This window comes from Molothrus aeneus, chromosome 2 (assembly GCF_037042795.1).
Source record: "Molothrus aeneus isolate 106 chromosome 2, BPBGC_Maene_1.0, whole genome shotgun sequence".
Classification (NCBI taxonomy): Eukaryota; Metazoa; Chordata; class Aves; order Passeriformes; family Icteridae; genus Molothrus; species Molothrus aeneus.
The window spans coordinates 85893871-85919033 of NC_089647.1; the positions used below are offsets into that span (position 1 = coordinate 85893871).

Below are 25163 nucleotides of genomic sequence, written 5' to 3' on the forward strand. Positions count from 1 at the left end.
TAAGAAACAATTCTCAGATAAAGGCAAAATGTTTACAAACTTTCCAATGAAAGTTTTAAAATATGTTGATAATAGAAGTATTAAAATTACTGATTTTCTACTGATTCATCTCTGAATGGACACCAGCTCACTAAATTAAAACCATTTCCAGTTATAATTGGGGATTTGAATTTTCATCTGTGGGACTTATAAAAGACTGTTTCAGCAGAGCACTACAGTTATATGGATGAAGGTCAAACATAAATATAAATTTCCCGGTGTCCAATTCAGACTTCTGAGAAAGGCATAAAGAACAAAATAGGTACATGCAATTCCCAGCATCTAACAGAATTATTTCTGAAAGTACTCTATCATTTTCCTAAATTTGATTTCCACTAAATCAGAGCCAAAGTGAACAAACAGTCCAACTGAACACTGAATTAATCCATTAAAAAGGTCTGGGCTTCAAACATCCACATTGTCCAGAAAATTAATTCAATAACAATCTGTGCCTCACATCTCCAACTGCAGCACTCGTTTGACAGAGGACTAAGCAGCAGCACAAAGAAAATGGAAGGAATCCTCCCCTACAACAGAGTTCCTTAGCCATTACTCTTATGTTGAAGGAATAACACATCTTTGCCACTAAATATAAACATAAGATTTGCAAAATAACCACTCCACTGAATCCATGTCCACCATTCCCCTGATAAACAGAAAAAGCTGGGCTCTTCAGGATTGTATCTCAGAAACCCAAGACTGACACTTTGCTTTTCCTGGAAGGAGAGAGTCATCTGTCTGCATCTTGAAGAAAAAGCAGATCCTCATCAATTCCTGAAAGGAGTGTTACTTGTGATTAAAGGCAGGTTAGAAATTGTATTAAAAAATTTAAGTGATTTTACCTCTCCTATAAAGACAACCATAACACAATCCAGTTTTTCTTCAGGGGACAGCTTATCAATAAGGGAGTGGAGAGTTTCTGTCAGGTAAGACTTGACTTTTCTTTTCACTGTAGGTATTCCCATTACAATGGAAACTGAAATCAAACAAACCAGAGAGGTACTTTCAGTAATTGCATACACAAGATAGAAAACAAAAATCTTGCAATAAGGCATTGCTTAATAAATGCAAAGGTTTAAAAGGTGGAGATTGCAGTAATTAAAAATAGTTTTAAAATATGCCACCCAGCATCAGGAGCATGACTAACAGTTAACACCAATTCTCAGAGCAAACACAGAAGACAAAAAAACCCCAGTCCTAGACATGTCAGACTATTGTGTAGGTGTGATGGGCTGATGCTGACTGGACACTAGGTACCCACCAAAGCTGCTCTATCACTCACCTCCTCAGCTGGACAGGGAGGAGAAAATGTAACAAAAGGCTCATGGGTAGAAATAAGGGCAGGGAGAGACCCCTCCTTATTGTCACAGTCAAAGCAGATTTAAGGAAGTTAATTTATTACTGAGCAAATGAACAGAGGGTAATGAGAAATAAACCCAAATCCTAAAACACCTTTCCCTCCCCCTTCCCTTCTTTCTGGGCTCAATTTCACACCTGATTTCTCTACCTCCTCCCTCCCAGGAGCACAGGGGCATGGGGAATGGAGGCTGGAATTCAGTTAATCACACATGATCTCCCCCACTTTTTTCTCCTCAGTAGAAGGACTCCTCAGACTCTTCCCCTGATCCAGCATGGGGTCCCTACTATGGCAGATGGTTCTCCATTAACATCTCCAATGGAAGTTCTTTCTCCAAGCTGCAGCTCTTCATAAACTGCTCTAGCATGGGTCCCTTCCATGGGCTGCAGTCCTTCAGGATCAGGCTCCTCCACTGTGGGTTCTCCACAGGGTTACAAGTTCTGCCAGTAAGCCTGCTCCAGCGTGGGCTCCTCTCTCCATGGGTCCACAGGTCCTGCCAAGGAGCCTGCTCCTGTGTGGGCTTCCCATGGGGTCACAGCCTCCTTTGGGCATCCTCCTGCCATGACATGGGGTCCTCCAGAGGCTGCAGGTGGATCTCTGCTCCATGGGCTACAGGGACACAGCTGCCTCTCCATGCTCTTCACCACAGGCTGCAGGGGACTCTGCCCTGCAGCACCTCCTCCCCTCCTTCTGCACTGACCTTGCAGGTTCTCACTCCTCTCTCCAGCTGCAATTGCCCTTGAGCAGTTTTTCCCCCTCTCTTCAATCTGTTATTCCAGTGGTGCTGATCTGGCTATTGGTTCCACTGGAGACAGGGAGAGCTGCTGTCCCCTCTTAGAGAAGTACCCCTGTATCCTCCCTGTTACCAAAATGTTGTCACACAAACCCCAATTTGGGAAATTATCAACAACCTTGGTGTTACTCAGACAAGGTGCACCAAGAGTGATTAAATTCCCTAACTGAAGTTTAAAAATAAAACTAATACAATCATTCTTCAAAACTCAAGTATTTAACTTCTCAGAAGTTATCTTTTAAAATAATACTGCTGAAAGCCTCTATTACTTTCCTTGCACCTGGTTTTGGTTCTTCTAAATAAACAAGTCCAGGACAACAGAACTGCATGGAAGTTCCTCAACGAAATTTCTTTTCTCTGATAAAAGCACTACAAATGCAAAGCAATACATCCTCAGCTACAAAGTTATTAACACCATCTTTCAGCAGGTCGTTTGAGTCCTGTGTTGCTTAACTTTTCCATAGTTTTTCTTCTGCACTGTACCCAGGGGCTGGCTACCTTCTGGGAACACTGCAGATAGCAGCAGGAATGCACTGAAAGGATAAAGCAGACTTCATCAAGTCCTAAAACCCTGAATTTCCTCCCTCTGTTTAATTAAATAAATCTGATTCCAATTCCTATTTTTCAATTCCAAATTTCTGCCATATATTCCCAGGAGGACATAATACAGACTTCACTTAAAACAATAACGAATGATTAGATTTTTCCTCCCTGAACAACAACATTGAAATAAAAGGTATTTATAGTCAGAAAAATAAACCTGTGGCCTGAGCCCACACATTTGTCATACAGGCATACCTTCTGTTAAAAGAAGGAGCAATCAAACTCACTGAAGTAATGAAAAAACACAAGCCAGGATTAACTACAACACTGTCCAGATTTTATTGATGCAATTATATCTGGTTATCTTAGTTCTCTCAACTTTTAATTTATATATTGAAATATACTGTTCAGAACAAGAGAAACATCAATGCTAAAATAATTATAACCATGCATGGTTGCCCTGCAAATCTGAAAAGCCAAAGGGATATACCCATTAACAGTTCAGAATCTGAAATGCTTGAGCTTTGTTTCCCTTTAGCTACAAAAAAATTCATCCAAACTAAATACTTCTTAATGTGTACCTTAACATGGCATGGGGTGTGACTGAGATTATGCAGAAAAGAGCAAAGCTGAAACCAATCTCCTTTTATCTCAGATTCAGTGTGAATTTAAAGGATTTCAATATCACACAAGTTAAATGAGATGTCCTTCATCTACCAAGAAATGCAGTCAATTCTTTTCCTAAAACTAGAAGGTCCTCCAGATATAAAACATGAAATAACCATCATATCAGCATACCTCCTGTCCTTCCAAGGCCAACCTGCACAGAAGGTTGAAGGCTTCCTTCATTTTTCAACAAATGAGGCAAATGGTAATAGATATTTGGCACTTGAAGAGATTTTTTACTTGTTAGCTCTTTTAACAGCTTCAGTGTCTCATCTGCAAACATACATGAAATCAGAAATGCAGAAAACAAATTGTATGAAATTTTAAGCAATAGTAAACAGTATAAAATTCCAAGCTTGGTCCTAACTGAAAGCCAGAATAAATTATGCACTTCTCTGAGTCATCATATTTTGTCTACAAAGAAGGCTTTTCTTATTTCATTTTTTTAAATAAACAATGGCCAAGACTATTTTGCACCTATAATCTTGTCAGAGATACAGTTAATATTTATTTGATTACATAAGATGTAGTGTGAATCTACAGAAGTAAAGAATGCTCCATTTTTCTGGGGGTGGTTGGTGATTTTGTGGGGTTTTTTCCCCAGTTAATCAAATGGGAGGCTTATTTCCCAAAATAATTTTTCACTGTTGCTTACAGAGGTCATCACCATCCAGCAAATACTACTGCAAATAATTTTTCAGAGCTCTGAATACATATTGGAATATACTGCACATAGAGATACAAAATAAAATAGCATTAAACGTACAGTTGATATTTTGAGTATTCCTAAAAAAAAAAATGCAAACTTAATTTGGTCCATTAGCATAGAATTGTCATATTAGATTCCATTAGAATTATTCTTGCTCTTTCTACTGCAACTGCCTTTCAGTATGTCCAGGTGGCTCTCAAAGTTGCAAATAACAGTTTTTAAAATTACCCTGCTGGGTGTGTTGATTTTCTTGCATCAAGTGTGAAAACAACTCATTTCAAATGAAAAATATGATAGCATATGGATCTTTGGAAACTTATGGGCTTTATAATATCAAGTTAAGCAAAAAACTGTAGTCAAGGTTTCTTGAGATAAAATTGAGAAGCAAGGAAAAGAAAGCCATAAGTGTAATTCCTCTCAGAGTCTTAGCACAGCTTCTACAAAGATAGGAGGGATTTGTTGTGGATTTTGGTTCTGTATGTTTGGGGATTTTTAAAGCATTTATTTTTAGGTGAAGCTAAATTCCTAACCACGTCAATCCTCGCAAAAAGCTTTGTAAATAGATGCCATAAGTAGGTATGTCTATCTTGATAGACTCCAATACAGGAATGTTTTACTTTTCCTGCTAACATTTCTTTACCTTCAACTGCAAAGCCTGGACTAAATTCTGTCCAAGTATGACAGCTCTTGTCTGAATGAATAAGGATCTACACAAAACAATCTGGAATTCTTTCAGCTTCAAAGAGAGCAAAGAGTATTATGTATACTTAAGTGTATTAAGCTTAATAAAAACCTATCTAATCCCATGTTCTGAGCACAAAAGCTCAGTAATTCAGATGGCTTCCCATTATGGCTCTACATGAAAAAAGTGCATGTCCATCCCAGCTGGGATCCAGACATGGTAGAATGTTAAATGAATTAGTACTTTCAGCTGCATCAGAAGAGTAACTCCTTATAAACATATTGCCTAAAAGCAAGCTAAGTCAATTTTAGAAACAAATGTGGCAATAACTTAATCCTAAATCCAGAATCAAAATTATTTGACCTCCTCCACGCTTTACTTTAAAAGCAAAACCACACACATAAAATAGAAAGACAAGATTTATAGACCATGCAAAATGTAACCTTTATCTGTGCGATTCCTGGAGATCCAGGGAACTACTGAGATCAGGCCATTAGTGTCAGACAGCAATTCATGAGTGGCATCAACATTGGAGCCTATAATTATAACCATTTCCCAACCAAAAAAAACCTATTGAAAATTGTAAATCACAGCACAAAGGCAAGTAGACAACAAATTCAAAAAAATCTTGTTCCAGGCTTTTGAATTGCAAAACTCTTCGAGTTTCAACTCCTTATAGACCAACTCCTCAAGACCAATACAGTGAAATTTCTGCAACCTACCAAGTCAGACCTCTTGACAGAAAATTTGTACTTATTTGTTATTCATTTTCCATCCACAAAAATCAGAGCAACAAAACAGTAACAGTGTGATTTTAGAAGTCAACATCAATAGTCTGGTGAATATTGCCGTGTTTTTCTCTAATATTGCCAAACAGCCTTTTGTAAATCTGACTATCAGTCTCCAAAATGGGTAAAAACTTATGGGAGATTTTACCAGTTTAATCACTAGTTATTGAAAAGGCCATTTCCTGTACTTGTTACAAATCATTAGCAATACTTTAGTCTAGATGATTTAATATTTTCCAGTTGACTTTTAAGCTTATTTTAACTGCTTGAAGTTCATCAATTTCTTCTGTTTGCTCACTTTTCCCCTCTGACTCTATTTAAAAAGTGATGTAAATTAATCATCAAAATATATTCAACCTAATAGATAAGTAACCAGAAGTTCCAAACTTTGGGAGCTATGTATGGAGTAAGTAATTCTTATGACTTTAGGACTGAATAAGGGTGGGTGAATCATTAAGGACAACAACTGGAAAAAACAAACCAAAACACCCACATCAGATACAACTTTATTCACACTGCTGAACAGTTTCATTAACTTGTCTTGGGAGCAATTTCTTATTCTAGAGTAATAACAAGAAATATTGGCATTGCAGAGTTATAAAAAATATTTTGGAGCACGTACCTGAAAAATTATTCATGGCATTCTTACTGCCGTTGGTCTCTGCCACGGCCCTCCTGAACTGCTCCAGGATGGCGTTGAGCTCGGAGGAGCGCTGCAGCGTGCGGTGCTCGGCGATGCGCAGGCGCTCCTTCAACGCGTGGAACTCCCGCTGATAGGCAATCAACTTTTCTGGGGAGAAAAGCCACCATCCAGGTTATTTGTGGAAACCAACACCTCCTGGCAGATCTGACCAGCAGCTAATGCTGCTCACCTGGGCAGCACCTGGAATGCTTCCAGGAAGGCAGAGCCTGGTATGGCCCCACCTGAGGAGCTGGGCGCCAGCACCCAACGCGAGAGGGGGATGGTGGATACTGCTGCCTATTATCCAACAAGTATCTCCTGTGGAAGAGCCAGCTGGATTAACATTCAGGCAGTGCAGTCAGACTCACACACCACAACTGGCTCAGCAAGAGAGGCAAGAAGGGTCTTTCTGAAGGAGTTAATTCCAGCAAGATTTATTGCAAGGAAGCCAAAGGGAGCACAGGTGAAAAACGAGGGCTACCATGGGCTCTGGACAGCTTCAGAATGGGAAGGGATGGGGGCAGAACTGAGGGCAGGGCAAAGGGGATTGGTCTCCAGGGGTAGCAGCCACCAGGGGTACCCAAGCAGTGAGGAAACAGCGAAGGGAGAAACCAGGGTAGGTTGTAAAACATGGGCAGAGGTCCATGAGGGAGTCTCATCTGTCCCACAGGAGGAATGAACTCTATGGTAAGTCTTTCCAAGGCAAAGCCCTTGGGAATTGGCTGATGGGAGGGAGTTCATGGGATGCTACAATAGGCAATCAACTTTTCTGGGGAGAAAAACCACAATCCAGGTTATTTGTGGAAACAAACACCTGCTGACAGATCCGACCAGCATCAAACACTGCTCAGCTTGGCAGCACCTGGAAGGCTCCCAGGAAGGCCCCACCTGGGCAGCTGGGTGCCAGCACCCACCCAGCACAGCGAGGGAACAGCTGCACACACCAGGATGGGGACAGGCATGGAGGGGGATGCCCCTCACCATAGCCACAGAGCAGGGACACCCTGAGCACCCAGCACAAGGCAGTTCTGAACCATTTCTTGGAACAAGAATGCCCACAAACCATTTCTTTTAAGAAGCCGCACAGCAGTGGCCTCTTACAAAAGCCCAGGTTACGTTTTGTAAAAGACCTCTCTGAATACTTTGTAAGGATGAGTGGAACTTGACAGTACTTCAGATATATCAATTTTAAACCCAAGTTTTAACTTAATATTATGGTCAGTGCCTGAGAACTGAAGAACAAATTTTTTTACCAAAATTCTGTTGATGTTGATACATTCACATACTCTTGAAAGGGGACCAAAAGGGAAACATCAAAACTGATTTGCTGATATATTCCCTTTTCCCTCGACACCCAGTAAAGTAAGTGGGCCTAGATTTTGTACCATTCCTTCTTCCCATTGGTAATTTCTTCAAATCTTCTGCTCACTATCATCACTATCACCCTCCTTCAACCAATATACAGACTAGAGTATTTTAAGTGAATTTGTAACTCAATCAGCCACTCAGCTGACATCCACAGACATATCTCTCTTGTTGTTTACCTATCCATTCCCAGACTTTTCATATTGCAATGGCAGGGAAGCAGAAGTTTAGCAAGCAATTTGAAACCCTTCCTGTCGCTATATTACATAACACACAGGGCAAAAAAGGAATTAGAGTCAACTTCCCTTGTTAATAAGGCTGCTTTTCCTCCAAATTCTTTCAATTTACATTTATTTTCCTCCTTTTTTTGGTAGTTGGGATGTACTGCTCCAATTATATTTAGAAAACTTAATTAAGTAAAATGCCCTCTGTTCTGAAGATGGAAAAATAAAAACATGGTTCACTATCTCTTAAAAACATCTCCTTTGCCAGCTTTATTTTGCTTCTTTCATTAAAACCAAATGATTATTGCTTTTGTGCCAACAAACCTAGAACACAGCTGCTGGCCCACACCACAGTGCTAGGCACACTATACACTGCTGACTGAATCCAGGCTGCTCTTTGAAATAGGAATTGATGCTTTAGTCAGCAGCACTTAGAAGACTGGGAAAATTTTTTGAAGTTTCTGGCATGAAGGCCATTCTTATTTGCCAATGATAACTAACAAAGTAGTTCAGTTCTGATGCTTCCAGTGAACTGTACTGGTATTGCATTCATGGTACTGGAGACCTCAAAAGCATTAATTCCTTTGAGAAATACTAGACAAGTATTTGTTGCTTCAACCAGACATATCTAGGTTAAGGAGGCTGCTCTAAAAGACACACAAACTCTGGGCACCTAACCTTCACAAATATACAGTGATTTTTTTTTCAATTAGGCACAATATTCTTCAGTGAAATGTAACGAAAAAATCCTAAGATTAAAAATACAATAAAATTTTTAAATCTACTACCCTATGAATATTTTTCTAGTTATTTATGTAAAATGAAAGAAAAAATAATTCTTTAATTATGTGAACTTACATGACCTAAAACATTTACATCTCTAACACTAGTAGAGCACTTTACATGTTTTTGGAGATTAATGTGTAATTTGGCATTTTGGTTCTTGTTTTATAATATGGCTGCCTGTACTTTTAAACTAAACAAATTAAATTTAAATGCCTAACACTCATATCTTTAGCATACTTTCAGCCATTCAAAGATCAACTGCTCAGATACTTATTACTTACAAACAGAAAACCACAACGTATTTGATCTCATACTGAAAGGCACTTGCAAATGAGAAAATACTTCTTTGACTTTTCCAGTACCACCATTAGCAGTGACCACATGTCCCAGGCTTTAGAAAAGCATCCCTTAAGCCATCAGCATTTTATAAATATTCTAATTTGACTTTTTAGAGTTCCTGACTAAGCACGTGAGAATGAGTCTACAAGATAAATTTAAGAATCTATTTTTATTTAAACTTTGACTGAGCTCAAGTTTGGTAGAGAAAGTCCTATTTAACTAATTTGGCATCATTCTGTGTTAAAATCACCCTCCTCATGGATGAAGGCAAGATGAAGGAAAGGCAGTGGTTGGTGCAGTCTTACCTGGAGTGCTGTGGGCCCCGCAGTTTAAAAAGGATGTGGAGCTCTCTGAATGCACCCAGAGGAGGGGAACACAGCTGGAAGGTCTGTCCTGGGCGAGTGCCTGGGGACTTTGGGTAGGTCTAGTTTGGAGAAAAGGAGGTTGGAGGGGTGACCTCATTGCTCTGTGCAGATTCCTGAGAGGGGGAATTGGAGAGGGATGTGTTGAGCTCTTCTCCCTGGTATTTAGTGATAGGACACATGGGAATGGCCCTAAGCTATGCCAAGGGATGTTCAGATTGGGCATTAGAAAGCATTTCTGTTCCGAGACATTGCTAAAACACTGGAACAGGTTTCCTGGAGAGCATAAAGTACTTAGGAGGCATCTGGACAATGCACTTAATAATATGCTTTGGCTTTTGCTAAGTCCTGAAGTGGTCAGGCAGTTGGACTGAATGATTGTTGGTAGGTCCCATCCCATTCTATGACAAGCTGACTTGTAGGCATTGTATATACAAAACAGTCAATAGCACACCTGATATTTTCAAAATACATTTGACCATCTAGTGTTTCATTGTTCAGAGATTTCTTCAAAACCAAAAGAAATTGAATTGATTTCTTGTCCAGAAGTATGAAAACACTTTTTTGGATTGCTATTACAGTAAAAAGGAGAGTAGTGAGCCTAAAACCACAGAGAACACAGAGTGATCACCACCAGCAAAAAAAGATTCTTTTTCTACAGGATTATGGATTCTGTTCTTATTCTCATCCTGAAATGTAGAGTTATTTAAGAAAACAGAAGAAGGAATTCAGACAGTAAGTTATTGGCCTTACAACACTGATGGAAGAACCCCAAACATATCTGCCTGTTCTCTGACAAAACATCCCTCTAAGAGCAGCTGTAGCCAATATTGAAGACATCTGGTCTCCAATAATTTCAGCATACATATTTTTATTTAAGAATAATGTACTATTTTACACTGAAATGAGAAGATTTTCCACACTTTTCTCTGGAAGCCAGAAAGATCAAATAAAATAAATATCTTGTTAAGAAATTACTTGAGAAATGAAAGCATTAATTCTTCATAGTTTTTCTCTTAAATCTAGTTGGTCCAGAAAAACTCCAGAAGCTAAAGACTAAATATTTTAGCTGGCCAGATGCTGTGCAGTCCTTCCAACACTACGTCAACTGAATCAGTACTTTGTCAACTTTTTTCCTTTGTTGCAATACGTTCTCTTAAATATGCAGAACTTAGAATTTAGACAAGCTCACTTGAAAGCTGATGCAGTCATTTGAAAAGTGAAAATTCAAATAAAACTCGGGTGGTTTGCCAGTTTTTAACCAGAGATGAAATCTCAGCTCTCAGCCTCCTCTGGGTTATTTACAATTCTTCTACTACATAACTGTTAAAAAAAATTATTCCAAAAAGACACCACTAACCCAAAATTACAAACTCAGTCCACTCTCCTCTTAGCCATAGACAATATTGACTACATATATTGCTAAAGAGTTGTCTAAATTTGAAGAAAAATTCAAAGTTTTAAAACATGGAGTTTCTAACATCTTAGCATGCATATAATTTCTTACTTTGAGCTTTTGTACTTCTTGAAAAATCTGTTCATGTACTTTCACCCCTGCTTTTTGTAACAGCAAAGAGTTTTCCCTTGAGATAAAAAGGGACATTCAAGTAAAGGAATAAGAAAATAGGCTGTAGTTTGAATTTAGAAAAGCATTTTGCAGAGAATTTCAGCTCAACTGAAATAGCATAAATCTGACTTCCAGGTAAATTACCAACACTGTCGGAACACCTACTGAATTCTAATTCCATATTAAATATCGACTGAACAACAAAACAGAAAACATACTGTGGAAACTCAATCAAAGCAATTTTAAGGCTACAGAGTCTCAAAGTCAATAAAAATCATCAACAGCTTAGTTTTTGGTTGATGTTACTTTTTTAGCCAAGTTAGATTTTTTAATGCCCCAAGCCTGTCAGTGTTTAAGAGGCATTTGGACAATGACCTTAACAACATGCTTTAGCATCTGGTCAGCCCTGAGGTGGTCAGGCAGCTGTACTAGATGACCACTGTAGTTCCCTTCCAATTAAAACAATCTATTCTATGCCAACATGAAAACTTTATGAAGAAACTATTTGAGTGCACTTGTAAACTGAGTGGAGTGCACACTTGTAAAAGGAAACAGAATTGCCTGAAAACCCTTTCACAACCCAAGAACGTTTCGGCGATTCTCAGTATTGCCATTATTCCTCAAGGAAAGCCTTGACTGTCTGCTAAAACTACAGTCTACAACACAAAGATCAGCATGAAAGCTTTGCAAGCTGCTATTTATCTTATCAATCAAGCAGGTTCCCAAACACGTTAAATCACAGGCCATTTTCACAACTGAAAATTGAACACATTGAATTAAGATTGTTGAACTAAGGTGGCTGCATTCACATAAATAAATAATTAAATAAATAAAAGACAAGCTATAATTTACTCAAGAGCTCTGTTTTAGTATGGCTGGTTCTACCAAAGGCAGATGCATCAGACAAGATCAGGAAAAGCTTTATGACCTTCCCATATCACAAGCAGGCAGCTGAGCTTTCCTTCAAACTCCAAACCAGCTAAACACCAAAAGTGATGGCTCTGCTACACAGACAAAAAGGTAATCAGCAATAGACTTGGCACTCAAAAAAGATAGCAAGCCAAGCACAGAGGGCTTATCTTTGCCAATTAATTGTAGGCCTGATTTATATTTTTTACCCTTGCCCAACTGAACCATAGAAACCTCACCCCCTTCTTACATTAAAGAACAACAGGACACACAGACAAAGGCTCTGGTTGGCAACAAAGCATTGTACACAAATACTCAATAAGTAAAACACCTAGAGAAGGAACAGATACCAGACACAACAGGACTTTTCCTCTGTCCGAGTGGGGAGACTTTAAATCATGATTCAAATCAACAATGTATCATCCATTTGCCAATGTATCACTACATTCGCCAATGTAGCAGTTTATGGCCCACCCTAATGACAACCCTTTCAGCTTTTACAAGTTAAAAGTTCTGCAGCAAAAGCCTCATTTTTCTGTACACCCTATTGAAGAGTTATTAAAATGCCATTAAATAAATGTTTGAATCTGTGAGAACACACTGTAGTTAGTGCTAATTCAGGTATTTCTGTGATTAGTTATTCTACAACTCATTTACTCCCATTATAAAAGCCCTACAGTAGTTACCATCATGCCATGGGTCAGAGGCTCTAACAAGCTTCATGTATTAATTCATTACACTCCCATCAAGGATGTTGATCAGTTTACAGGTTGATAGAGAGTAGAGCTCTTAACTGGCAGCAAGTTCCACACTGAGCTGCATACAGAGACAGTGGTGAGGCAAGAGGAGGTTACTCCTCAGTGAATTAGGGATTTGTCAATGTGCCAGCCAATTCAATCTGGCACAGCTCTTACAGGAACGTTCCTTCTTCTGAGCTACATGAGCTATAAAAATCAAGTTGTGCACTTCCCGTAAAATCAGTTCAGATGTTGTATGTGATCCATGAAGTTGTAGTACCAAGTAAATCAGTATCCAGTAAGTCATGATGATAACTGCATGGACCTGCACTTCATTCCCACAGATGTAAGCAACAAGAATTTTTTAGATCATGCTTGGTTCATAATAACCAAGTACCTTACAAGCCATCACATTTGTAGTACTAGTGATAAAATAATCATCATCTAAAAAGCAGATATCTTTTCAAATTAAAATCCTTCTATGCTAGCATGTGACAGACTAAATTATATCCACTGTCAGCCAAAAAAAGTGAATTTCTCTAACATATAAAATAAAATTCTTACCATGCTAACACTTAAGTAATTCTAAACTTCATCTTAAAACTGACACTCTTTTTGACAAAGGCTACACTTTCTCTTTAGCACAGGTTTTGCAAAATATAACTGCAAATACAATTACCCAATATTGTGATACGAAATTTTGTTCCTACTGCCCGGTACAGTCATCCAGTATCCACAATAAAGATGCACAGACAAAATAAACATATACAAAATATCCTGGCATTTACTGAGACAGCATGCACAGTGCTTCCATTGCCCTTTGGAAGTGACTCCAGAGCTCAGAAGTCATTCACAAGGCGCAGACAAGGCACCGCCTTCTCAAGTGTCCAACCAAGGGGAGGCAAGCAGAGGAACTGTCAAACCAATCACACAGGCACTGACAAAAAGCTGTGTCCACACAAGGGATATTAAAGACGTTCCAGAATCCTCCTGTGACATTTAGACTTACAAAAACAGCAAAACACTGTAGCAAGCTGAGCTAATTATCAAGTGTCAAAACCTGCACATAGGCACAAATCATATTTAGAAATCAGCAATGTCAAACAGTGAAGAGTAAAGAAGGTGTTAACAAAATTTGTCCCCAAAGTTTAAACCTCAAGCCTGCTCGCAAATCAGATTTTGACTTGTCTCAAAACTGGCTATGTCGCTGATACATGGTGTCCTTGAAATGTTACAATGTATTACCATGGATGACTATGCAACAAAAGCTAATTAGCTTCCCTGCTCTTAAAGTGAAATTAAAACCTTTTATAAACAAGCTATGATGAGTTATAAAATCCAAAGCAGTAAAGCAATCAACCATGCAAATACAAATAAAGCAGTATACTGTAAAGGCTAACAACAAGACATGCTATAAATAAAAGCTCTTAAAGAAAACTGCTCAAGGTCAAATTTTATCAGTCCTCTTTCAACACTTGATTCTGTAGGCCTTTTTAGTTACAGAGTTTGTAGCTATGCCTATTCATAAAGCTATCTTATTATTTTGAAGGGATTAGAGGATATGCAAATTTTTTGTGAGTATAATACTCTGTGAAATTAAAGACAGAAAAATATGGGAGATGATTCACAAAAAAATGCATCCTACTAATCATGACATTTTCTGCATCAGGAACATTTTCTGCATCAGGAAACAAACAAACAAAATCAAGATGCAGGAAAACAAGTGGGCAAGTCATTTCTTTATCCCTAATCTTATTATTCAAATTGATAGGTCATTTCAGCAATTCACTTGCTCAATCTACCAAAACAATCCATCAGAACTACTCTTTATTACTCTTGTTTTCCACATAGAAATGTACTTAGCAGGACTGCAAGTATTTATAAAGTACTCATTCAAGTAGCTTTCGTTGAGAAGAACATGTTTTGGAGGGAAGTTTCTGCAGGTTTTCTTAACTTTGGTAAAAAAAACAACTCAATAATTCTAATTACTTCATTTCTCATTGCAAGTTTTTCACATTTTGCACTTCAAGGATCTCTATAAACAAATAATGTTTTTTGTTCTCTCCAATTTTAGTGCACTAGCACAAGTCTGAAGTGCTTGCTTTGAAACTTTCAGGGCCTGATCCAATCTCAGTCTAGATACTTTTGTTTAAACATTCCATTGCAGCAGGAGCTGAAGTTGTTTTCTCTAAAATTTTTTAAGCAATCTGAATATGATCCTTTGTCATATCAACTGGTAAAATCTTTCTACTTTGAACTGTAAATTTCAGAATCTATTTTCTTGTAAACAGTTCTTTGATCTGAGAATTTGCTTTCCCTCCATTTTTTCAATCTTTAATATGAATACACTAAAAATTATGTAGCTTACCAATGAAAATAGAAGCATGAAATAGTACATCATGAATTTTGTGGCTTTTTAGAAAAAAAAAAAAGTCAAACAAACAACATTTTTCTAGAGAAAAAAAAGTCCTAAGAAATTAAAAAGCCAAAGAAGCCAAACTAGAATTGTGACAACTGATGAATGATTTACTTAAGGAGTATCTTCATAGCTGGATAGAACAGCCAGGAACAGTTTGAAATGTCTCCAGATGAAATTGCACACCTCTGCTTCTAGATATAATTTATTCAATAAAGGAAGGTTGCAATTAAGAAGATTTACAAATAAATTATAAAATCCAGTACGACACCACATTCAAACCTCCCCTGATGAGGGCTGACAGCAAGTCTGAATGTTCCTTTGGACACAAGGTATAAAAATAATAATACATCAGAAAATCCAGACACCCACAAATAAGGAGGTCAAGTCAACAGAAGCATATGCTCCTCTGTCTGTGCACTTGCTTCAGACAATAAGGATAATTAAACACATGATTTGTTTGAGAGAGTTATTGGCAGCACTTGAGCTGAAGGTCTTCTTTTAAAGCAGAGAAAAGCAAGCCACAGTGATGGGGAAAAAGCAAACAAACAAACAACAACAACAAAAACAACCCCAACCAATCAACCAACAAAAAACCCCAAAAACAACCAACCAAAAACTCCCCAATTCCCCTCCCTAAAAAAAACCCCAAACAAAAAAACAAAAGAACTCCAAAAAAGAAATCGCACAATCACACATTTGCAAATTATTTGTCCTGATCTGACTGTTAACTTTACTAGGATTCACACTTCTCTGACTAGTAAACAACACTGCCCAACACTCTAAGGATGAATATAAACCTCAGGGCTTTTTAGGTTCCAGCTACTTGGTTCTTATTTTATTCCCAGTGCTAAGTAAAGCCACCTCTACTGGCATTTCTTCTTTAAGGGGACAGTGATATAAAAACATCACTGAAATCATGTGCTAAATCTGTCCCACAATAAGCAATCAGTATTTTACACATCTCTGTCCCTGAACAGAAACACTAAGGGATGTGTTCATACGTCCCTTCATACATTCTATTCCCAAGAAGCAAAGCAGAACAACAAAAATCATTGCAACTTCTGCTGTAGACATTCTTTGTACAAAGAGTTCAGTTGAAGAAATTGATAAAAGAAAAGCTCAGCTGAGTACACAAAGCAATGAATTCATGTAACCTGGACAGTAACTCTACAGTAAAGAAAATTACCTTCAAGTAACTGTCACTAAAACATCCCACTTTGACATTTCTAACATGTCTTGCACAAGATTTAAAGCATACAGCAGTGTAAAAGAAACTAGGAAACCTTCAACAACATCACAGTATTACCTCAAAAATATAATTTACAGTGACAGCTTTTACAAAGATCATCATGTCACAATTATTTTTTCAAACTAACTGCCAAATAAAAAGGAAGACTGTAACTATACTGCTCAAGCAAGCACAAAGCTCCAGTTTAAGCAAACATTACAACCATAACACTGAAGCACACTTAAGATACAGGACAGGTCAATAGCTAGCCTGCATTCTTGGGAACAATGAAGGACTGAAGCATATTAGGTGAAAGAAAGCATTTCTATTGTTTTTTTAACATACTAAAATGAAACAATCCCTTCTACATTTCTGCAGAACCATGTGTATTAAGCATACATGTTGCACTAATTTATTATGTTTGCTTCCATCATTTAGGTTTAATGTATGTATATACAAACATTTTATTGCTACCAATGAACAGGAGCATCTTCCAAAAACCACATAGCAGCTAATTACACTCATTCCTAACAGAACATTTTAAAGAAGCCACAACCATTGATCTGATCTGAGCAGTATGTGGCTTTAGAATCAGCATCTCTGCATGGTATCATAATTCAACATTAAAAATAACAACAAAACCTAACCTTGATGGGTTAGGGTACACATTTCTTTCACATCTGTTAAAAGTGCACAAGAGTGCAACCCTCCACCTGAAATACTTAGAAATTTGCTGACCATGTAAACAAATGTAATTACCCCATAGGTAATCTGACCTCTTAGAGTCAGTTTGACTGCAAGTCATCTGTGACATCTCATGTTTCTCCTCAGATATCAGACAATAATACTTTAAAGTACCTTCTACAAACAAGCACATAGACCTATATTAAGATATCATGCTATCTAGTGGCCTCAAATTCCTGGGGAGCTCTTTTGTGGTGTTTTTCTTTTTATTTTAAAGAAAACTATTTCTCTGCATACCATATTTTATAACCTACTGAACTTCTAATTCCATTTACTAACACAGCATTCTCTGCTGTAGCAGAATTTATGGAAGTAGGGGGTTTGATTCTCCTTGTTACTGACTTGGTAAGTTAAAACTGGAAATGGGATTTGAAAGAGCAAACAAGTTTCCATAAAATTACCAATTTGGTAATCACTCAAGCTTCTTCTAATCCTCTAACCCTCACCTCTTGCAAACAGCCAGACTTGTGCAAGACATTTGACACTGTCCTGCACAACATCCCTGTCTCCAAACTGCAGAGACGTGGATTTGACAGATGAATCACTCAGTGGGTAAGGAATGAGCTGGATGGCTGCAGTCAGAGTTGCAGGCAATGTCTCAATGTCCACGTGGAGACCAGTGATGTGTGGCACCCTCAGGGGTCAGCATGGGGACTGGCACTTTTTAACATCTCTCTTGGTGACAAGGGCAGTGAGACTGACTGTACCTTCAGCAAGTTTGCCAACACCACCAAGCTGTGTGGTATCTGATGTCCTGGGAGGAAGGGATGCCATCCAGAGGGACCTGGACAGCCTTGAGACATGGAACCAAGGGAACCTCATGAAGTACAAGGCCAAGTGAAAGGTCCTGCTTCTGGGTAAGGGTAATCCCAAGCTCAAGCACAGGCTGGGTGGAGAAATGATTGAGAGCAGCTCTACAAAGAAAGACTTGAGGGTATTGGTTGATGAGAAGTTCAACAGGACTCATCAATGAGCACGTGCAGTCCCCAAAGCCAGCTGTGTCCTGGCCTGCACCAAAAGCAGTGTGGCCAGCAGGGTGAGGGAGGTGAGCCTGCCCCTCTTCTCTGCTCTCATGTGACCCCAGCAGCAGTGCTGCATCCAGCTCTGGGGTCCCCAGCCCAGGAAAGACACAGATGTATTGGAGACAGTCCAGAGAAGGGTCATAAAGATGGTCAGAGGAGCACCTCTCCTATGAACACAAGGCTGAGAAGTTGGGGGTTGTTCAGCCTGGAAGGGAAACCTTACAACACTTCCTACATAAAGGGAGCCAACAAGAGAGCTGGGGAGGGACCACTTACAATGGCATGGAGTGACAGGAAAGGGGAAATGGCCTCAAACTGAAAAAAAAAAAAAAAAAAAAGGTAGGTTTATATTAGATGCAAGGTAGAACTGCTTTACTATGAGGGTGTGAAGCACTGGAACAAGCTGCCTAGAGCAGTTGTGGATGCCCCATCTCATGAAATGTTTAAGGCCAGGCTGGATAGTGTGTTATTTGCACCATGCTCTGATCAACTGAGCTGATCTCAGTTGCCCCATAAACAGGAAAATGATGAAACAGTAACAAAGATGCTTGCATAAGATTAGAGAAGCTTCTACTGCTGAGCTTCTAGTTAGCCTTGACTAAGGCCATTAGAATGTGTGTGCCACAAAGTATAAGAAGGTGAAATTTTAAATGTTTTTCGTGACAAGCAGAGTGTCCAAAATACTCAGTGAAGAAATTTAGTATTTTGGTTAAAATTTTCCAAATCACTGTGCTAATTATGTATTTTAAATTATTTTTCCACTATAGTACTCTTCAACAGTATTACTGAACATTATGATGCTATAACACTGAGAAATATGGCACCATTTGTATTGCAAATGGGTTAACATTTCTGAATAGAATTATAATTTTCATATTGATCCTTTCTGCAACAAGGAAACAAGGAGTTTCTAGAAGAACTAGCACAGCATAGTAATTACTCCCACAGAAGAAGAGATCCAAGAAGCATCATCTTCATAAAGATTACCTGAAAAGAAAAGTTCTTATTTTCCTTACAGGTAGGACTTTGCGTTTTGTTAAAGATTAGTACCTAAAAAATTTTGCATTGCCAAAATTGGATGGAAAATTCAGTTTTTAAATTTGAAAGATGCAAATCAATAAAGCCATAGAATGTATTAAGTGTCCTGTTCCTTTCATACCATTATTGTGGTATATGCATCAATTTGCTATAAAGCTTTTTTTTTGAGAATGAAGGGCAGAGTCAACTGCATCAGCCACACACTCTGCAGTTCCACCTAAACAACACAAATGGCAACACTCCCCTTTCGTATAAAAACCTAACCTAACAACAAACTCCTACATCCAATTTCCTTTGAAAAATACATCTATAATGTCTCAATAAAAAACAAAGCCAAGTAGCCTTTAATGCCTTTTTCTTCTATGGCAGATTTAACAATAACAACAGCATGGACAAGAAGTTAGGATGTACCAAAACACCAGGTATAGATAAAAACAAAAAGCTGAAGCATAGGTTTTTGCCAGGCTTGGAGAGCTATTCTCCACTAATTAAAAAAGTCATTAAGTACAAAAATAAGAAAAGACTGTGAACACTACCTCAAGCATTTGTCTTACAGTTTGAAGGACTGAACCAGCAGTATCATGAAAAATCCAAACCTAAGGCATACAATTTACATGTAAATGCCTGCTTGAGTTTTAAATAAGCTATTTCTCTCACCTGGCACTCTGGTAAGTTTGTGTGCCTAGAGAGTGCACAAGACTTTGAGGCGGGGAGGGTACCCCAAACTCAAACACAGCATCCACACAAGCTTTACAGATTTCATTTCCAGCAGTTTCCACCCCTCCTCACTTACAGGAGGTTCTGTCAGAGCAGCCCCTGCTCTTTCCCAAGACTCTGTTCCACACCAAGACCCTTTGTTCCTCTGCCCCAGCCCTCGAAACCAGCATTCAGGCCAAGCACACACCAGCCCTATTGCTGTTCCCCATGTGTGCCTTCCCATACATAACAGACCTTCCACCCCTGACCAGCACCAGCCTCTAACCCCCAACAGCAGCAGTGCTGCAGCAGCTCTGCACCCACACAGTCAGCAGAACGTGAGCAGTGGCAGCATGGAGCATTCCTCCAAACTCAGTGGAATACAACGTTAATTTTTATTCTGCAGTAAATTTGAACCAAGCCAGACTAAAACAGTATTATGTATTATGAAAGAGTGACAGAGGGAAAAAGAGGATACAGTAGCATGTTTTAAATGTAATTTTTGAAAAAAAGCCATTCTACATTCATTATCCAAGATATTAGGTTATCTTATGATTGCACTTAAAACAACTTAAAGCCCTTAACTAAACATTCTGTGAATGTCCTAACATCAATTGTTGTCCTGCATAAGAATAAACTCTCAGTTTCACCCAATTCAAACCTTTGATCACTTTAATCTACATGTAGCTAAAATACCACAAAACCCAATTCAATTAATTGCTGGATCCCAAAACACAACAAGAGAAGTCTTCCATTCAGTTACAGCTTGTTCCAAGTTAAACACTTTCCTCAAACTGAGTTAAATACAGTTAGGTCTAAAGCGACATACTACAAGTACAGAGTAAAGCATTAGTCCCTTTTTCAGGGTCTTTGTGTAACATAAAATAGCATTCTATACAACTCAGTAAAGCAATGTGGAGGAGGAGAACAAGGGAAAATGAGCCCTGACCCGAGGGAGTCTATCTATGAGAAAGCAGTTATTCTACCAGCACGTGTGTACACACGTGAATTCCAGAAAGGTCTCCCCCATTTCTTCCAGAGCCCCTCTCATCAACAGAGAGTGCAAACATCCTTTGGGCAAAGCAAAAATGTTTAACCCTGATGCTTCCACACAAACAAACTCTACAACACATGCACCTCCACACATCCTCCAGATTGTGACTCACAGCACATACACCAACCAACTGTGCAGTAAGTGAGTGGCTGACCCCTCTCAGACATCCCAAGCACATGGACTTGAGCACTACTGTGCAATTGCTGCTCAGCAACTACTTATCACAAATATGCACTTACAGAAAGCTTCCCAAAGGTGTCACTTACTGTGCATGCTCAGTCTGTGTGTACACAACTGGAGTTTCTGGTCATGCAGTAACCTCATCAGCAACAGGATTCCTGTGCAGCAGCACCCACCCATCCAGGCTGCAGGCTCTGCATCTGAAGGGGTTTTTGCCCAGGCAAAATTTCCATGAAGAAATTGAAGTCTTGTCCAGGAAGACCCATGTTTATGTGTCTCAAAAACCTTGTCCAAAAATTATCACATTAATATGCTCACATATTCTTGAACATTCAGGGCTCAAGATTTTTGACAGTTAAGATGCTGAATATTCTCAGCATAGTTAACTTAGAGTCCAATGTGGCAAGGAAACAAAGTGCACAGCAAAGTGGAACCCAGTAGAACACAGAAAAAGCAGCTACTTCTGATAACCTGAAAGCTTCCAAACCCTTTAACATGATTTGTTTCTACTACAGAAGTGTCAGTAACTCAGTGAGTCTCTGTACAAAATGCTCTTACTTTCAATCATTCCTTTCCCTCCTCTCAGAAACAAACATATACATACAAGGCAGGAACTACAGAAAGAAAACCCAGCTTCTTAAACTAAGAAGATATTAATGATTGATCTACAGCCAAATGTCTAACATAGTAATACATTAGAAGAAAATTCATCTAGCAAAAATAACTGCTCAGAGGAGTGAGTACTGCTACCTCAAAATTATCAGCACTATTTGAAGAGCTGAAACTTTTAGAAATTCTTAATAGCCTGGGCACAAAACTCAAGTTATTGCGGAAGTCTGGTTATTGTTTCCACACACGCTAGCGGGCTGAGGTTCTGACACTCCTTGTTTCTTTGTGCCTTGACAACTGTGTTGAACAAACTGTTTCTGAGAACACATTCTTTCTAACTTGTCCTCCTTGCAAGCAACTTAGGATCAAAGCTTCATCATGCTCACACATTGCTGCAAATTAACAACAACCTTCTAAGTCAAATGTAATCCCATCACATTTGTTTTATTCAAATCTCTCTCTAACAGCAGCTCTACAGTTTCTCTCCAGGGGCTATGCAACCAAGTATGAGGGCTGTTTATTGGCACAAGTACTTCACTAGTAATTTGTAATGGTAAAAAAGATTGAGTTCAGCCCACCTCTGAACTGTCTCAGGAAATTTACACATCCATGGCATTGATATGTAAGACGACAATGGATCTGCAGGCGACTATAGCAAAATTTATGCTTGATAGGCACTGAAAACTTTTAAGTTATTTTTGAGCATTATATAGTAAAATTACATATTGTCACAAGTGAAAAAGAGGGGTTCTGTTGCTTACAGTTAGATGGATGGGTGGCACATCTGTGGGAAGCATCCACAGGAATAGGCAGAAATCTGCATGAAAGCTGAGGAGACAACCAGAAAAACAGCTGGAAGCACAGCTCTAAAATGTTGCAGAGCAATTGCTTTTTAGGCAGAGACTAGCTGGAATAAAGCCTTTCACTGTGAGCAAGGAAACTGCTTTCTATTCACTTTCTGCCATGCTCAGGAAAACAAAATATAGTGCATTATAAACAAAACTAAATTATAGACTTACCAGTGTATCATCTTAAAAAAAATCAACTTTCAGGATTCTAGTCCTAAAGATTGTATCAATAAAGAAAAAAGCTTTTTTGTCATCCCAGCAGCAAATAAAGTCATAACTACACAGCAGGAAAAAGGTTACTGAATAAGATACTACTCCAAACTGTGAGAGCAGGGGGGGAGGGGGGAAAGGGAAAATCACACTTGAAAATAAGTCATTTTTTGATGCTTTTCTAACGCAGTATGTTCATGGCTCCTAGCTATAGAAGTGGTTGTTAATAACAGTAAGAGACTAAAAATAAACAAATAAAGGAATCTGATAATACAAGCAAATATTTAATGTATTTTAAGGGATCAAATTATATTATAAGAAATGGCAATTCTCACATATCTCACGCAAACATCAATATTATTTAGTAATGAAACACACTGTCATGTTGCTCTTGGCATAAGGAGAGATAAACCTGGTGAATGCCAAGAATAACTAATATAATTTAGGTTAGAAGGGACTTCTGGGGGTCATCTAGTCCAATCCCCTGCTCAAAATTAATTTCACCACAATTGCTACTTCAAAGCTGGAGCATTCCTGCCAGCTTTAGGTCTTCCCTAGCTAAGATTTATTTTGGAAGTGTCATACTGACTTGAAAAATCAGTATAACTCACTCTTTTTGTGCTAGCCCAAATCTCTATTTGTACCAGTTATGGTATCATTTATTTGTCATTACTGATTTAACTATTCTTGAAACTGCCAACATAAAAATTCTTCACCAACAACTCCTCCCCAATAATCTACTGTAATATGTTACTATTCTTGCCACTACAAAAACTGTCCACTATCAAACCTTCCTCTCCCATTCAATTTCAGTCCCTTAGATCCTGTTACTCACTATGGCCACAAACAATAGATGATGTCTTTTTTTTTTTTCTTTCTTTTTTGACAAGAAATTCTTGGCAAGAACTTTTAAAATATTTGAAAATTATCTTCCTGTCTCTCACCTCACACCTCTCCTTTAAGGTAAGGAATGTCAAGACACTGACCCTTCCCTTACAGAGCAGACTTTCTGGATCTTTGATCGCTTGTTGCTTCTTTGAACCCCACCTAATGAATCTATTTTCTTTCCAGTGCACCATCCCAAAGCAGACACAGTACAAAGCAGAGCAAAAAGATTTCCTGTATCTTACAGAGCAGTAGACTTCATACGTATTTCCTCAAACCTCTTTTTTCCTCAATTCCTATTGTTTCCTGCAATAATGTGATGAGTCATATGTAGCATGACTGTCATTCCTACCTATAATGCCAACGTAAAACTTCTTCCCAATTCTTCACGTACGCATTTGATTTTCTTTTTCTTTACAGCACCCCATGTTTTGACTGGGGCACTCTCACCCATCTTCAACCCACCATTTACCCCCCTTCCTGACTCAGTCTCCAAGTTAATCAAATTTAAATTTCAATCTCTTAATCAATTTAAGTTAATAAATTTTAAATTTCAATCTCTTTGTCTACCTTTGTTGCTCCTCTCATTGTGGTGTTGTTTGAAATCCAGTAAGAATTCTCTGCCTCTAATCATCTAGATTCATTAAGGAAAATATCAAATGCAATCAAAAAGGACAGATCATTGCAAAGTCCCTTTTACTCACTTAAAAATATTATACAGTAAGTTATGAGCAACTGTGTCAGATGCAACTGTCTTTTCTAGCTTGGCTAAATTACACCAATGATAGTCTCAATAGTCTCTAGATGTGAGCAGCAACCAGGATTTTAGATGACTTGTTACCAAAAATTGGTAAAAACAAAACTCCTTAACACTAATGTAGCATTAAGAAACAGGCATTCTTTATTTGGTTGGATGCAAGAGGGGGTATCTCATGGAAGCACAGAAGACTCAGGCTGAAGAAGAATTACAAGAAGCTTCACTGAGCAGAAGTATGGGCTTTCCCCACCTCTAACACTAGGCTGTAATCAAGAGCAGTACCTCAAGATGTTGGCTAAGCCAGATCGCATTAAATACTCTGGTAGTAACCAAGTTTTATAATCCCATGAACAGACGAGCTAACCTAGCTAGCAGTTTCCAAAAAATGCCAGGAGCAAGGAAGTGCTGCAGAACCCCTTTGGTAGAAATCCTTTTCACGGCAGTTCTCCAAAAATCACTGCTGCCAGAGAAGTTCTCCTGCAGCAGTCATAAGACAGACACAAAGATGCTGCAGACCTAAACACTGTCCCACCTGAACAGCTATGCAGCTCTTCTGTATTATTCACCAGGACAGGGTGTTCACTACCAGTAACCAAACCTACATTCCTGATTAGCTTCAATGAAATACAACTATTTTTAATATCAGTAAGCTATAGGCCAATTTCTTGTTGAAAACAAGCTTGAAATTTATTTTAGATAAAGAACACAACAACATTCATGTTCTAGTGTTAAAAAGAAAAAGGAAATTCTTATTTCCTTCAATTTCAGCTCCTGGAGGATATGCAACAGAATTTCCAAAGGAAACCAACATTTTCCTTCTATTTAACAGAAATTAAAGAGCCCCCTCTTCTCCAAACTGGCATAAATTTTTATAGCACCTTCCACTTTAGCATCCCAGTCCAGCCCTTCCCTTCCCCTGCCTTCA

The 25163-nt window shown here is 38.5% G+C and overlaps 1 protein-coding gene across 3 annotated transcripts in view; it reads right to left on the reverse strand.

Moving 5' to 3' along the window:
- Positions 1-25163, reverse strand: part of MGAT4A (alpha-1,3-mannosyl-glycoprotein 4-beta-N-acetylglucosaminyltransferase A) — a 72390-nt gene that overhangs the window by 38484 nt on the left and 8743 nt on the right. For all 3 annotated transcript variants that reach the window (XM_066545222.1, XM_066545219.1, XM_066545220.1), the window contains exons 3-5: positions 6200-6367; positions 3531-3671; positions 882-1015 (exon numbers count right to left, since the gene is read on the reverse strand). In XM_066545222.1, coding sequence (XP_066401319.1) covers positions 882-1015; positions 3531-3671; positions 6200-6367 — 443 coding nt within the window. The remainder of the gene's footprint in view (positions 1-881; positions 1016-3530; positions 3672-6199; positions 6368-25163) is intronic.